The sequence below is a fragment of the Aptenodytes patagonicus genome, chromosome 5, assembly GCF_965638725.1.
Source record: "Aptenodytes patagonicus chromosome 5, bAptPat1.pri.cur, whole genome shotgun sequence".
Lineage (NCBI taxonomy): Eukaryota > Metazoa > Chordata > Aves > Sphenisciformes > Spheniscidae > Aptenodytes > Aptenodytes patagonicus.
The window spans coordinates 69,785,145-69,797,132 of record NC_134953.1 but is presented as its reverse complement, the minus strand read 5'-3'; the positions used below and the strand labels follow the sequence as shown (position 1 = coordinate 69,797,132).

At 52.4% G+C, this 11,988-nt stretch overlaps 1 protein-coding gene across 2 annotated transcripts; it reads left to right on the top strand.

Moving 5' to 3' along the window:
• The first annotated feature begins 3,987 nt into the window (after nucleotides 1-3,987).
• On the top strand, nucleotides 3,988-11,553 carry TMEM125 (transmembrane protein 125). 2 transcript variants are annotated; one of them, XM_076340415.1, is made up of 2 exons: nucleotides 3,988-4,042; nucleotides 7,945-11,553. In XM_076340415.1, the coding sequence occupies exon 2, from the start codon at nucleotides 8,257-8,259 to the stop codon at nucleotides 8,917-8,919; it is 663 nt and encodes a 220-aa protein (XP_076196530.1). In that variant the 5' UTR covers nucleotides 3,988-4,042; nucleotides 7,945-8,256; the 3' UTR covers nucleotides 8,920-11,553. The 2 variants fall into 2 exon arrangements, with proteins under 2 accessions (XP_076196530.1, XP_076196529.1); XM_076340414.1 differs by lacking the exon at nucleotides 3,988-4,042 and adding an exon at nucleotides 7,701-7,834.
• The last annotated feature ends 435 nt before the right edge of the window (nucleotides 11,554-11,988 follow it).

Sequence of the window (11,988 nt, the reverse complement as noted above, 5' to 3'; positions counted from 1 at the left end):
TCTGATTCTCTCCCCATCCCACCAGGGGCAGGGAGTGAGCGAGCGGCTGCATGGTGCTTTAGTTGCTGGCTGGGGTTAAACCTCGACACACACACGTCAGAAGTTTAAGCTACTGATTGAGCATGGAACTATATGGTATTTTAACAGCCAGTATGTTACTGTTTCCATTTCCTATCCTGAATAGTGCTTTCTACATACTAACAATAATATTATACAGAAGATGGTGGTGCCAAGGCTGGATAACGTGTAAGCTATATTACCATTAGGGATACTAGACTCATTTCCAGGCTAACACCACGGCAAAACAGATGGTTCCACGAGCTCCTATGACCTGGGATACTTCAGTTGAGTGCTTTGTCCATGAACGTGGAATTAAGTTTCTTTAGTCCTTTTTTCGTTTTGCAGCTTTAACCTGTATGAAGCATAGGTTTCACAGGAACAAAAGGAAGAAGTTACGATGGAATTGGTCTGTTAATGTGCTAGCTTAACACCCTTTCTTCCTCCCCCCCCCCCCCCATATAATCATCTTGATACTTCCTGTACAGAAAGAGGATGTAATTAATGTAATTAGAAAATATTTTAGAAACTAGTTCCCTCTTAAATTTTCAGAACACACCCATTTTAATTTGCTAGACTCCCATGTGGTATAATTTTCCCCTCACTCTGTCAGAATAAATTGAGTGGTAGAAGCCACTGCTTTAATAGATGTGGTTTAGAGAAATGGAACCAATCTTTCTGAAAAAGAAGAACCTTGTCCTAAGAAGAGGAAGAAGCATATGCAGGTGAAGAATGATTTCTAAGTGGTGATTAATACGCTTAAAAGTATGCCCGTGTGTCACCCTCATTAGAAAGATTTTAAAGGCAATCCTAGGCCTGTCAGATGAAGCCTAGGTAGACAGCTGGCCAACTAGGTTCAAGAGGATTTTGAACTTGATCTTGGTGGCTAAGAGGCAGCTAAAACATTGTTTGTAAGGGAGAACATTAAAAGTCAGGCACAGCAGAGTGTTACGACTGAGGTTTATCAGATACCTGCTGGAAGCAAAATAGATGTACAAGCCCCTTCTATACTGGGAAAACTAGACCAAGGTCAGTCTCACATGCATATGCTGTAGAAATGTTTTCAGAATTAAGTTGTAACTGGATTACGGTTTTGTATGCCAATGGTCTTCTGAATTCTCTCAGGGTGCAGACACTTTCCGCTTTCATCCTCTCTTGGTTTGCATTGTCTGTTTCTCCTCTTGGTACCTCTCTAAAGGAGCTGGTAAGCATCTTATGCTCTTATAAAGTTACAGCCCACTTTTTAAAGTGAATGTATGGCTATCTTTAAAGCTGAGTAAGGTTTCCTCTTGGATGACGTGTTTGTTAACTGGCCCGACTGAAAGGCAGGTTTTTCTGGGTAGGGACAAGCTCATTGTTCACGGGTGTTTGTATAGGGAAATCCACCACATCCCATTTTAGGTTTTAGGTTTAGGACAACAACCACTGGACAGATGATATTTCACAAGTTTCAAAAGATCTGTCAGATTTTACTCAGACAAATTCCTGAAGCTCTCACACTAATTGGTGTCTATTGTATTAGCATATCCTAAGCTTCCCTTCTCATAGCCTGCTAAAAAACTATCATGCAACTTAATAACTGAGCCTCCCTTTCCATTAGTCAGGCAAGAGCTGTTCAGCCCCGTTCTCTTCTTCCTACGTCTCCCAGGAGATTTTCCATCTGCTCAGACTCATAGTAGTGATCCCTCTGCAGCCTTCTGCTGTCATTAATCACAGCCACAAAGCAGGGGACATGCACTCATCTGGGAGTCCCATTCCCCTGCTGGCTTCAACGTTCCCGCTACTCCCTTTTTTTCTCTTCCTCTCTCCAATGAGTCCTTTTCTGTTTCCCTAATTCCTCTCAAAATGGTCACCCTTTTCTTTCCGCTAGATTACCAGGAAGTCAGCTCTTCTGCAGCATGGTGGGCTCTGCTGATGCCGCTGTCTCCCGCGGCGGGGGGTACTGTGGCTGCCCGGTGATGTGGAGATGGCACTGCAGTTTGAAAAAGCACAATGGCATCTTTCCTGACTTAAGTGCCTGCCTGGACTAATACCATACAAATCATAGAATCACAGAATGATAGAAATCCAACCAAAGATCCAGTCCTGATGCGACCAGATAGCCCTAGCCTAAACAGTAGTGCAGGAGCTATTCTATTTAATAGCACATAATACCAAATACTTGCTGAATGTGTCAAATCTTCCCTAGCACTGCCAACCTGGCTGCAGGCTTCCTCTCACCTGCTGCCTGGGAGCTGCTCCCTGGCTCTGGCACCCCTTCACCTCCAGCTGGGAGGAAATGAGCCACCCTCCAGGATGGGTGCGCAGCCAGATCCTGCCCAGGGAGGGAGGGGTAGCGCCTGCACACCGGCGCGGCTCTGGAGCCTCTCCAAGGCCAGCAGCAGGTTTGCTGAGACGCCACCCTGCTGGGGAATGCACCTGCCCGGGCGAGAGGTGAGGGCTTGCAGCCTATCGTCAGTGCTGCCTGCGCCTCACCAGGAAGGGGAGCCGGCAGGAGCACCTGTTTCTTGGCAGGTGGTTGCCGGAGGAAAGGAAGAGATTTTTCCCCATGAGCTCCCTCGATAGCTTGATCCAGTGGAAGGAAAGTCCAGAAAAAGCATTGCTGCCAGCCAGGAGCAGGGAACGGTGCTGGTCTGTCCCGTGTGGGCAGCATCTGCTGGAGGTGAGTGAGCCCTCCTCCCCGGGACCCGTGAGCGTGCTGGAAGGGCTGTACTTCATCAGTAGCTGCTGGCAGGTTTGGGGGCTGCTTCAGACATACTTGTTCAGAGATCTTGCCTCTTGCCTCTACATCATTCCTTCCTTGCGCCATTGTGTTTCCTCTCGGCACATAAGGCTCAGGATTTTCTAGTTCCTTCGGGACTCCCAGGCCTCCCTCGGCAGAGGTGCATCAGGACAGGCTCTGTGGGGTCAGGGTGCTGGATTGCTGTTACACATACAGAGAGGAAAGAGAATACAAAACTTTATAATGGAGCATGCCAAAGCTATCTAGATTTCTGTAAAAAGCAGCTGCACACTGACCCTGTTACAACAAGCCCTCCACCAGCCTTATTTCCAGAGTCCATAGGCTTGGTGAAAGGAAGGGACGGTCTACCATCACGCAGGGCTTCCCTGAGGCTTCCTGAATGATGTCAGGAGCGCTGGTGGGAGGGATGCTCGCTTCTGGGAAAGCGTTATCCCTCTGGCAGGGTAGAGATGGTGGGCTCTCCCCAGATACAGATTAGACAGCATAGGTTTGCCTGGATTTTGAACAGCCCCAGAAAGGAGGAGCTCTGGGAATTGGTTGATGTAGCAGGCAAAGGAGTGTGGACCCGTTGCCGGGGTTTTGGGTGAGACAGACAGATGCCACATAAAAGCCCTGTTACTCCCATTCCTCGTGGGTGCCTCTATCCCCACTCCTGAGTTCTCAGGAGAAGAGAGGGGATCTTCCCACACGTCCCAGGGCAACAGCGTCCCTGCACCCAGGGGCACAGATGGGCCTTGAGCACTACGACATTCAGAGCTTCTGCTCTGTGTATTGGCAGTAATTCAGGCATAAAACAAGATATATGACCTTCATTCTCTTTGCGCCTACTAGGGAGTTGGAAATACTGCATGAAAGGATGGTAAAATATTTATACCTATTCTGGGCTAGAGGTTTCTATGGGGCAGGTAAGGGGTAATGCGAGGCACAGAGTGGTGGTAAGTCCATCCCAAACAGGCTGTGGCCAGACCTGGCCAATAAGCGAGTAAGCTGTGATGGACTGGAGAAGCAGGGGAAGGAGATGGCTTGTATCTGTTTGAGATTGTGAGGCTCTCTTGGCTCTCATCTAGATTGCTCGTGCAAACCATTTTATGTATTATTGTTTATTTTACAGCAAACGTTGCCAGACTCCCCTGGTCTCCATGATGCTCACGTAGCCCACGTAGCTGCATAAAACCCTTCTGAAGGCTGAAAGCGCTGCAGGAGCCTGTCCCACCCCCAGGCTTCCCCTCCTGAATGCTGTGGGTAAGTGAGGTCTCATGGTGTACCCTGGGTTTGGAGAGAGGAGGCAAGTGGGGAATATGTCAAGAGCTGAGTTGTATGTGGCTCTGAAATGAAAGTGTTAACATACAGTCCATGGCCCGTCTGCCAGATATCAGACAGTCAGACATAAAAAGTTTATAATAAATAAATGAATGCATATACCATTCCCAGGCGGTCAGCCAGCATGCATCTCACACCTGCAGCCAGGAGTGGCCAGAAACTAGTTGATGATGACCCTCAATTCCCAGTTAAATGTTGTCAGAATAGAAAAAAAAAAAAAAAAAAAAAGGGAAGACATTAACATTTTTGTTTTCCTGCTTTCCCCGTGCTTTCCTGTTCTTCCTCCCCAGCTGCCAGCCAGCAGTGGGGAAGGACAGCCTGTCAATTTTTTCCTGAGATGTGGCCTTCAGTCAGAAAGCATTGTGTGACTGGGCTGGTCCTCTCCTCCATTTTTTTTCTTACACACAAAGAGGGGAGCGCTGAAGGTACTGGGTTCAGTATAAAGTAAATGGTAGAGATTAATGACCTGTGATACATGTTATCAAACTGGCTAATCTGATGGGCTAACTGGCTTAAGCTCCCAAAGGGTCTGTGTTATGGTCTATCTCAGACCAGTGAGACCAGGTAGCCTGAAGAAGAGCTCCAGAAGGAGCAACTGCTGTGGAAAGGCTGTCCTTCTCCCTCATGGCAGAGCAGGGATCCACATCCCTTCCTTTCTCTCAGTCTGATCTAGGCAAACTGATGTGCTGCATAATGCCAAGAAACCAGGTCAGAAAAGCTGCTGTGAGGTCTTGTTTCATCCCTTCTCCAAGGAGTGGTGGGTGACGGCGCAGGATAGGGCTTGCTCTGGTTTAAAATATAAAGACAGGCAGACAGATTTTTCTTAAGAGGTACACAAGGGAAGGATGGGAGGCAATGCACCCATGCTGAGGAATCGGAAACTGTAGTTAGATTTAAGGAAAAATTTATTCATGGTGAGGATGGTTAAACACTGGAATGATCCCAGAGGGGCTGTGGATCCTCCATTCTTGGCAGTATCCAGCACCCGAGTGGATGAGGCCCTGAGCTATTCAGTCTGACTTTGAGGTTAACTATGCTTTAAGCAGGTGGTTGGACTACGTGACTTCACAAGGTCCCACCCCACCTGAATTATTCTGTGATGCTAAGAATAAAAATACTGTCACTAGCAACACAAACCCTCACAGTCTAGAGAAGCCCAAGCAAGTGTGGATGCTTATAGAGCAAAAGATTATATTCCTGGAACATTTTCAAACTGACACAAGAAACCACGGAGGCACACTTCGGTGGAAGTCTTTGCCTCTCCAAATAATTTGTTTAATAGAGGTTAATATAACACTAGGAAATACATGCCTGTAGAGGTCATACCTTATTTTGTTCTGCAGCCAGATGTTTTATCTTGCTCCCTGACCTTCTTCTGAGCAAATAAAAATTAAAATGGTTAAATGTTAAAAAGTAACATGAGAGTGCAGTGCTGTAGCTTGATTTTTGGTCGTGTTTTTCCTTATTGTGGTTTGTGCTGTTGTGGTTTTTTTGCTTACTGTTTGACTCACAACCTGTGTGCGCAACTTCGGTCAAGCAGCAGAAGGCCGCAGACTTTGCACTTCTTCAAGTTTATGTTTTCTTAGTCCAAAATCTCAATCTAATCTACAAACCTGCTACCTACTAGACTCACCCCTTCGCTGGTAAGGAGGAGATAAGCACATCTGTGCTTGGAGAAGGAAAGGCAGGATGAAGTAGTGCTTAGCACCAAGCTGGTTTGCATAGGCTGGGGATGTGCCTCCAGGCTCAACATCTTCTTACTCCTCCACTTTGAAAGTGCCCCACGACATCCTGACCTTCTCGGGGACCTGTGTCCTGGGCACATGCGGACAGCGCAAGGTATCTGCTGTCTCATGCAAAATCGAAGTGGGTCCCAGCAGGCACAAATCGGTATGCTCAACTACAGCTTCTTTTTCTCTCTAATTGATGCTTTCTGATTGTTCTGGCTCTAGCCAGGAGCTGCAGATCTCCCACGGGCCTCCAGGCAAGTGTACCCTCTGTAGCCTGGGTTTCTGTGTCCCAGCCCACGCCCTGCCCAGGCAATTCAAGCACCAGCAGCCGTGCAGGGGAATAGCACAGTGCACAGCTCACACGGTGCGATGGGTCCTGGGCCTGCAAACCCGTGGTGGTTAGAGACTTCCTGGACACGTGCTGCCAGCTGGCAGCATGCCCTGAGCTACGTCCAAAGTGACTTCATGCTCCATCACAGCCGGGGAGTGACTCAGGAGGAGCTTGGCCTGACACTGTCAGGCGGTGTCTGGTTCGGGCACCCCCACACTATTGTCCTCCCACTCCCCCCACCCCACGTTGGCTTGTCCCCGATGGAGGGGGATTTTGAGGCATTTGCTGGTAGCAAAGGCATTGCCATAAGGGGATGTGGTCTGTGGAGACTGTCTGAGGACAGGGAGAGCTGTGGAAGGAAAGATCCCTGATATGTGCAGAGCTGCCGTGCGTGGAGGTCACAAATCATCCCCACCCATCCATAATGAGCCCAGAGTCCCAGCGCCGTGCGGAGCAGGGCACAGAGACAAGCCAAGTGTGTTTGGCATGGGCTGATGGGCTCCTGGAGAGCCATTTCTAGCAGGCAGGGTGCTGCGTGGCTGTCCTCCCGCCTGGGAGAAGTGACACAGCTCTGACACAGGGGATCTGCATCAGTTCCTGTCCCTGCCACGGGCTCCTGCCCATGATGGCCCAGGGTGCATCGTCCTGACTGGGAGGTGACCGGGGAGGCATTTTGGGGGTCTGCAGGGTCTGCCCCATGTCTCAAGGGCTCAGCCGTACCTGAGATGCTCCCACGCCATCCTCTCCAGTGCCTCTTCTTGCTTTGGGTACCAGCTGTGCTGGAAGGTCCCTCTGGTGCTGTGGGACCAGCTGGAGCACTCACATGCCAGGACGGGAGGTTATGTGAGAGAAATGCAAGTGGTTTCCACTCTTGGTGTAAAACTGTACCCAGAGAAGCATTGAGGGAGCCAGGACGCTGGGGAGGTGATGAGCCCAGGAAGCCAGGCTGCAGGTTGAGACAAGGTGCTGTGCCAAGGGGAGCCCAGCTAAGCACAGCACCACGGAGCCTGCCTCCACCCTGCAGCCACCACTGCCCTTCCCCTGCTCCCCTCCAATGGTGAAGAAGTGCTTCAGGGACCGGGAGGAGCAGAGAGGAGGGCAAAATTGCAAGATGCCAGGTCCCAGCTGTTTGGGGACTCTTTCCAGGGAAGTGCTGAGACCACCAGAGATGTAACCATCACGTTTCTGTAGGGGACTTGGGAGAGGGGGCTGCTGGTGGTGCAGGGGTAGGGACAGGGCTGAGGACATGCAGCAAGGGCAGCTCTCGCTCTTCCAGTGACTGGACTGGAAGGGTTAAGCCCCTGTCCTGACCCCCACCTCTCGCTGTCATTCTGGGCAGCAGAGCCAGTTGGTGACAAGAGGCTGATGCTGATGAGGGAGCATGTGAAGCCAGAGCTGTGAATGGGGCTTTATCCCAGGAGGGACCTGCCTCTGCTCCGTCCCTGCCCTGCTGCCAGCACCAGCTGCAGGCAGAGTCCTGCTGGCAGTGATGTGCCAGTAGCCTCTGAGCAGGCACACGGGGCTGGGGAGGCAGGAGACTCGCCCTTGGGGCAGGCTGAAGTCCCCCCGCAGTGTGTGGAGGTCTCCCGGGAAGACGTGTGTGGCTGATCTGTGCTCTAACCCACGGCGCTTCTGTGAGGGAGGCAGGGGAAGGTCTGCAGGCCGGCCTGGAGCAACCAAGGCCCAGGGTTTGGCAGGGGATTGTTTGGTAAAGGGGAGCAGAGTCTCTGTTTAATGTTATCTTCTCTTCTTGACTCTTTCAGATGAAAGACACAGGAAAGGAAGGACACAGCCCTGGTTGTTCCCTTATGGTGCTGCTCTGGGGATGCTCCACCATGTCCTGCAGCCCTGCCTGGGGGGTGGGCTCAGCCCCAGTGCATGGACCATAGCTCTCCAGGTGGCACTGCTGCAGAAGGGAGCTCCACCAGGCTCCAAAGAATGAGACAGAGGCATCCCCTCTTGAGAAATGCAGCTGCCTTCGCAACTGCTGCTGCCTTGATCCTCCACTTCGCTGTAAGGGTGTAGATTCATCTGTGCAACCACCACACCGTGCCCTCCCCACCCAGCCACCCACCATGCCAGAGCTGGCAGAGCTGAGCAGCCCCCGCACTCCTGCGGACGCAGACCACATCCAGAGGAACATCTTGGAGGAGCATGTGGAGCTCTGGTGGTTCCAGGACCCCAAGAAGTCCATCCTCTGCTACGGGATGGCTGTGGTGCTGATCCTGGCCTGCGGGATTGGGGGCATCATCCTGCTGTATAGCACTAGCAGCCGGTCTGGGGAGTGGCGGCTGGCCGTGGGCACCACGCTCTGCCTCCTGGCCCTGCTCGTGCTGCTGAAGCAGCTGCTGAGCTCTGCAATCCAGGACATGAACTGCATCCGCAGCCGGGATCAGATCGAGCTCCTGAAGAGTGGGGGCTTCTCGGACTGCCTGGTGCTGCTGCTGAGCGCCCTGGTGCTGGTGGTCTGCGGGGTCGTGCTCACCATCCTCTCCACCACAACCATGCAGCTCAGCCCTGCACGGCCGCTGGCCAGCATGTTCACCAGCGGGGTTGTCCTCCTGACTGCTGGTAGTGCCATCCTCCTCTGCCTGCTGCTCTACCTGCTCTGCACCTCCTGCCGCCAGGCTGCTCCTCGGAGCCTGGAGACCGGCGAGATCCGTGTCTTCACCATCTCCGGCCGCCTGGCTGCAAACAGGCGGCTTCCTCCCACCTCCAGCATGGCCAACCTGATCTGACCCAGGACACCCCTGCATAAGCCTCACTGGATACGACCCGTCAGCAGGGCTTGTGCCGGCCTTTTGCCAAGGAAAGGTGAGCGTTGCGGTGTGCCTTGCACTACTTTCGGAGATGAGTGGCACTTGCTTTGCCCCAGGCTGACGGCACAGCAGGGACTTGGGGTGCCTGGATGGGCTCTGTGACCCGGTGCGTTAGGAGTGCAGCACCGGCCTGGTTGGCGTTTTATCTCCGCAAAGCCTCCTGTGACAGCTGCTGCCTGCCTGGCTGTGACCCCTGTCACAGAGTTAAGGTGAGCCTGTCCTGTAGCCCTGGGGACCCCAGTACTTGCTTGGTTCCTGCAGTTCCCAGGGCTGTGTCACGCGCTCTCCTGGCAGGAGAGGCTGCGACTGCGGATGGTACAAAACCACCCTGTGCTCCGTGCAGAGCTGCCAGCTCGGACCCCTGTCTCAGCTGGCACCAGCGCTTCATGCCTCTGAGCCCGTGAAGGTGGGCACACGCTGAGCATGCTGTGATGCCCTGTGTCGTGCGTCCCCTCCCTCCCAGGCTGCAGGACCCCTGAGCAAAGTAGAGCCTCTAGCAGCTGACGAATGGCAGGAAATATTCTGTGTGTCAGCAGGCGTGCAGCGCAAGTGAAGGGAGCTCGGTGAGAGGTACGGCTGCAGGGGCTGCTCCCGAGAAAGCACCTGTGTGTCTGTGAGAGTGAGCGTGGGATTTGCATGGGATTCTGTGTACCAAAGCCCTGGCATGGCTGGACCTCATATGAAATGCTGTTTGTATTTGCAATGCCAGGATCTGTTCCAATATTACCTTTTTGCAGCCCACCATCTTTGGTGGTTTATCAAAGGGGTGATCAAAGGGTGTTGGTGTCAGGGCCCTGACGGGTTATCAGTGCTGGACTGTGTGTTGGGGCTCTGTTATCATTCCAGTGTGCTCCAGCCATGCGAGCCACAAACAGCAAGGTGCAGTCACTGGGGGATGGTGATGGGATGCCCGAATCCCGGGGCTGGGGCTGCTGCCCTGCAAGGGCGGTGCGAGGGGGGAGCTCTGTTGCCCTCCGACAGGAGTTTCCCAAGCAGAGGCACCTCTGCTGCCGCTGGAGCGCTGCAGCTCATCCCAGTCCCTGCGTGTTCCCACGCTGTTTCTGTCTCCCAAGTGCTGCAGCTGCTGCGGGGCAGAAAAGTTCTTCTGCTACTGCTTGGGCCTTACCTGGAGCTTTTTTGGTGTTTTATCTCTACGAGGTGTCTATCACTGAGGTGCCTTTCCCAGAGGCAGACTAACAACTCATCCCTGGGAGCTTTTCCTGTGACTTGAGGCTAATTTACCTGTCAAAGTTCTCATTTCCTCCATAGACCCACAAACCATTTCCCTGCCCTTTCCATAGACGCAGATCCTAACCTCCTAGCAAAGCTGCTCCTGCGCAACCTTCTCTTCCTCTTCATCTTCCTGTCTGCTCCCGTCTCCCCCTCACCTGAGCTGCTCTGCCCCAGCCATTATTTTTGCTCATTATTTGCTAATTTCCCTCTGTAATGGAAGAAGAACTGAGCTATTCTTTTTTGGCATCTGGTAACAAATTTATTTGGAAGAGGACTATAGCTCATTCCCTCAGTAACAGCATGAATCACTGTCCATGTTACACCTGGAGGCAGTGTCAGAGTTCAGCATCAGTGAACCCCACCAGGTATACACTGGACAATGAGGACTTCATCCCTTCGCAGCTCCAGACCACACCATCCCCAGTGCACTCAGATCGCATGAGGGCACTTTTGTATTCATCTGTTCCTGCCCTGCTCCTGCGGGCTTTCCTCCCCCCCGAAGCCTTGGATTATTTTCCCCAAAGTACATCGAAAGTACAGGAACATCGTTTTGGCTTTTCTTTTCTGGATCTCTGTTATTTCTACATTTTCCTCTGCCACTTTCACATCATCTATAGATTTTATTAAACTGCTGTTTCCTCCTCTCTCTGCATCACTTCTCTTAATCTGCCTAAGAGTTCAGAGGGTGTTACTAAGCTCAGGTCCTTCTGTGCTAAATCCTCTGCAACGCAAAGACCTGTCCTTCCCCTCCGGGCTGTTTGACCTCAGGTCCAGCAGGGACCCCTGTGCATACACAGGGAGGGACAGGCCAAAGCTGGACAGTTTTGCACCATCACCGTTGCTGCTGCTCTGCATGTCTGTGTCGGTGCATGTGCAGTTTTGCCAAGCTGCACCGTCTCTGCCTGCATCAGTGCTTTAGCGGTTACTCCCAGCTCCCCCAACCTGCAGGTGTGGACAGGCTGCAGCTGTTTTGCACATCTGGGCATTTCTGTGAAGATGCGTGACTGTGCCCAACTCGGAACTCCACACTGCCTGTATATCAATGTGAATCCTCCCCTCCATAGCCCCTGCAAAATGTGCCCCAAGTGCCCATGAATTGTGCCACAAAAGGATGCTCGTGGGCCACGTCAGCAACCTGAGGAAATAACGGCTGAGAACAGGCTGTCTCTGAGGATGGCGGTTTGGGTGTCTGGCTGCCCGGCTGGACAGCCTGTGCCGCCCCTGTCACTGACTCACCTCCTACAGCAGCAGTGCTGGTTTGTTGCTTTCTCAGTTCCTGTGTTGTGCGTGGAAATACATAATAAAAGTGTTGCAGAAGTCGACTGTGTTGAAGGCTGATGCTTGAGTGACAGCCTCTCTGCAGAGCGGGAGGTAGCAGGGCTGTGCAGAGCTGGCCTCTGCTCAGGCTGAGCCCAGGGCAGAAACCATGACAGCCCAGGGTCCCTCCTGCGGCTGTGGTTTCGGCTCATCAGCTAGTGTGCCAACACCACCACAGCCCCCCAAATGCATGTACTTATTTCCTGATACACGACTCCCACCTCCAGATGCACGTGCATCTCCCTCTGCTTAAGGACCTAGACATGGCCGGTCCCCCTTACCACTGCTCTGTGAACCTAAGATCTTGCCGTGCCCCTGAAAGGAGCTCACGGGACACACGCAAAGCCTCCTGAATATGTCGGTGCTAGCTGGTTTGTTTACAGAGAAGCTGTTTCGCCCTGCAGTAGGGTCAAGCCTCAAGCCTCGCGGCGGCAGCTG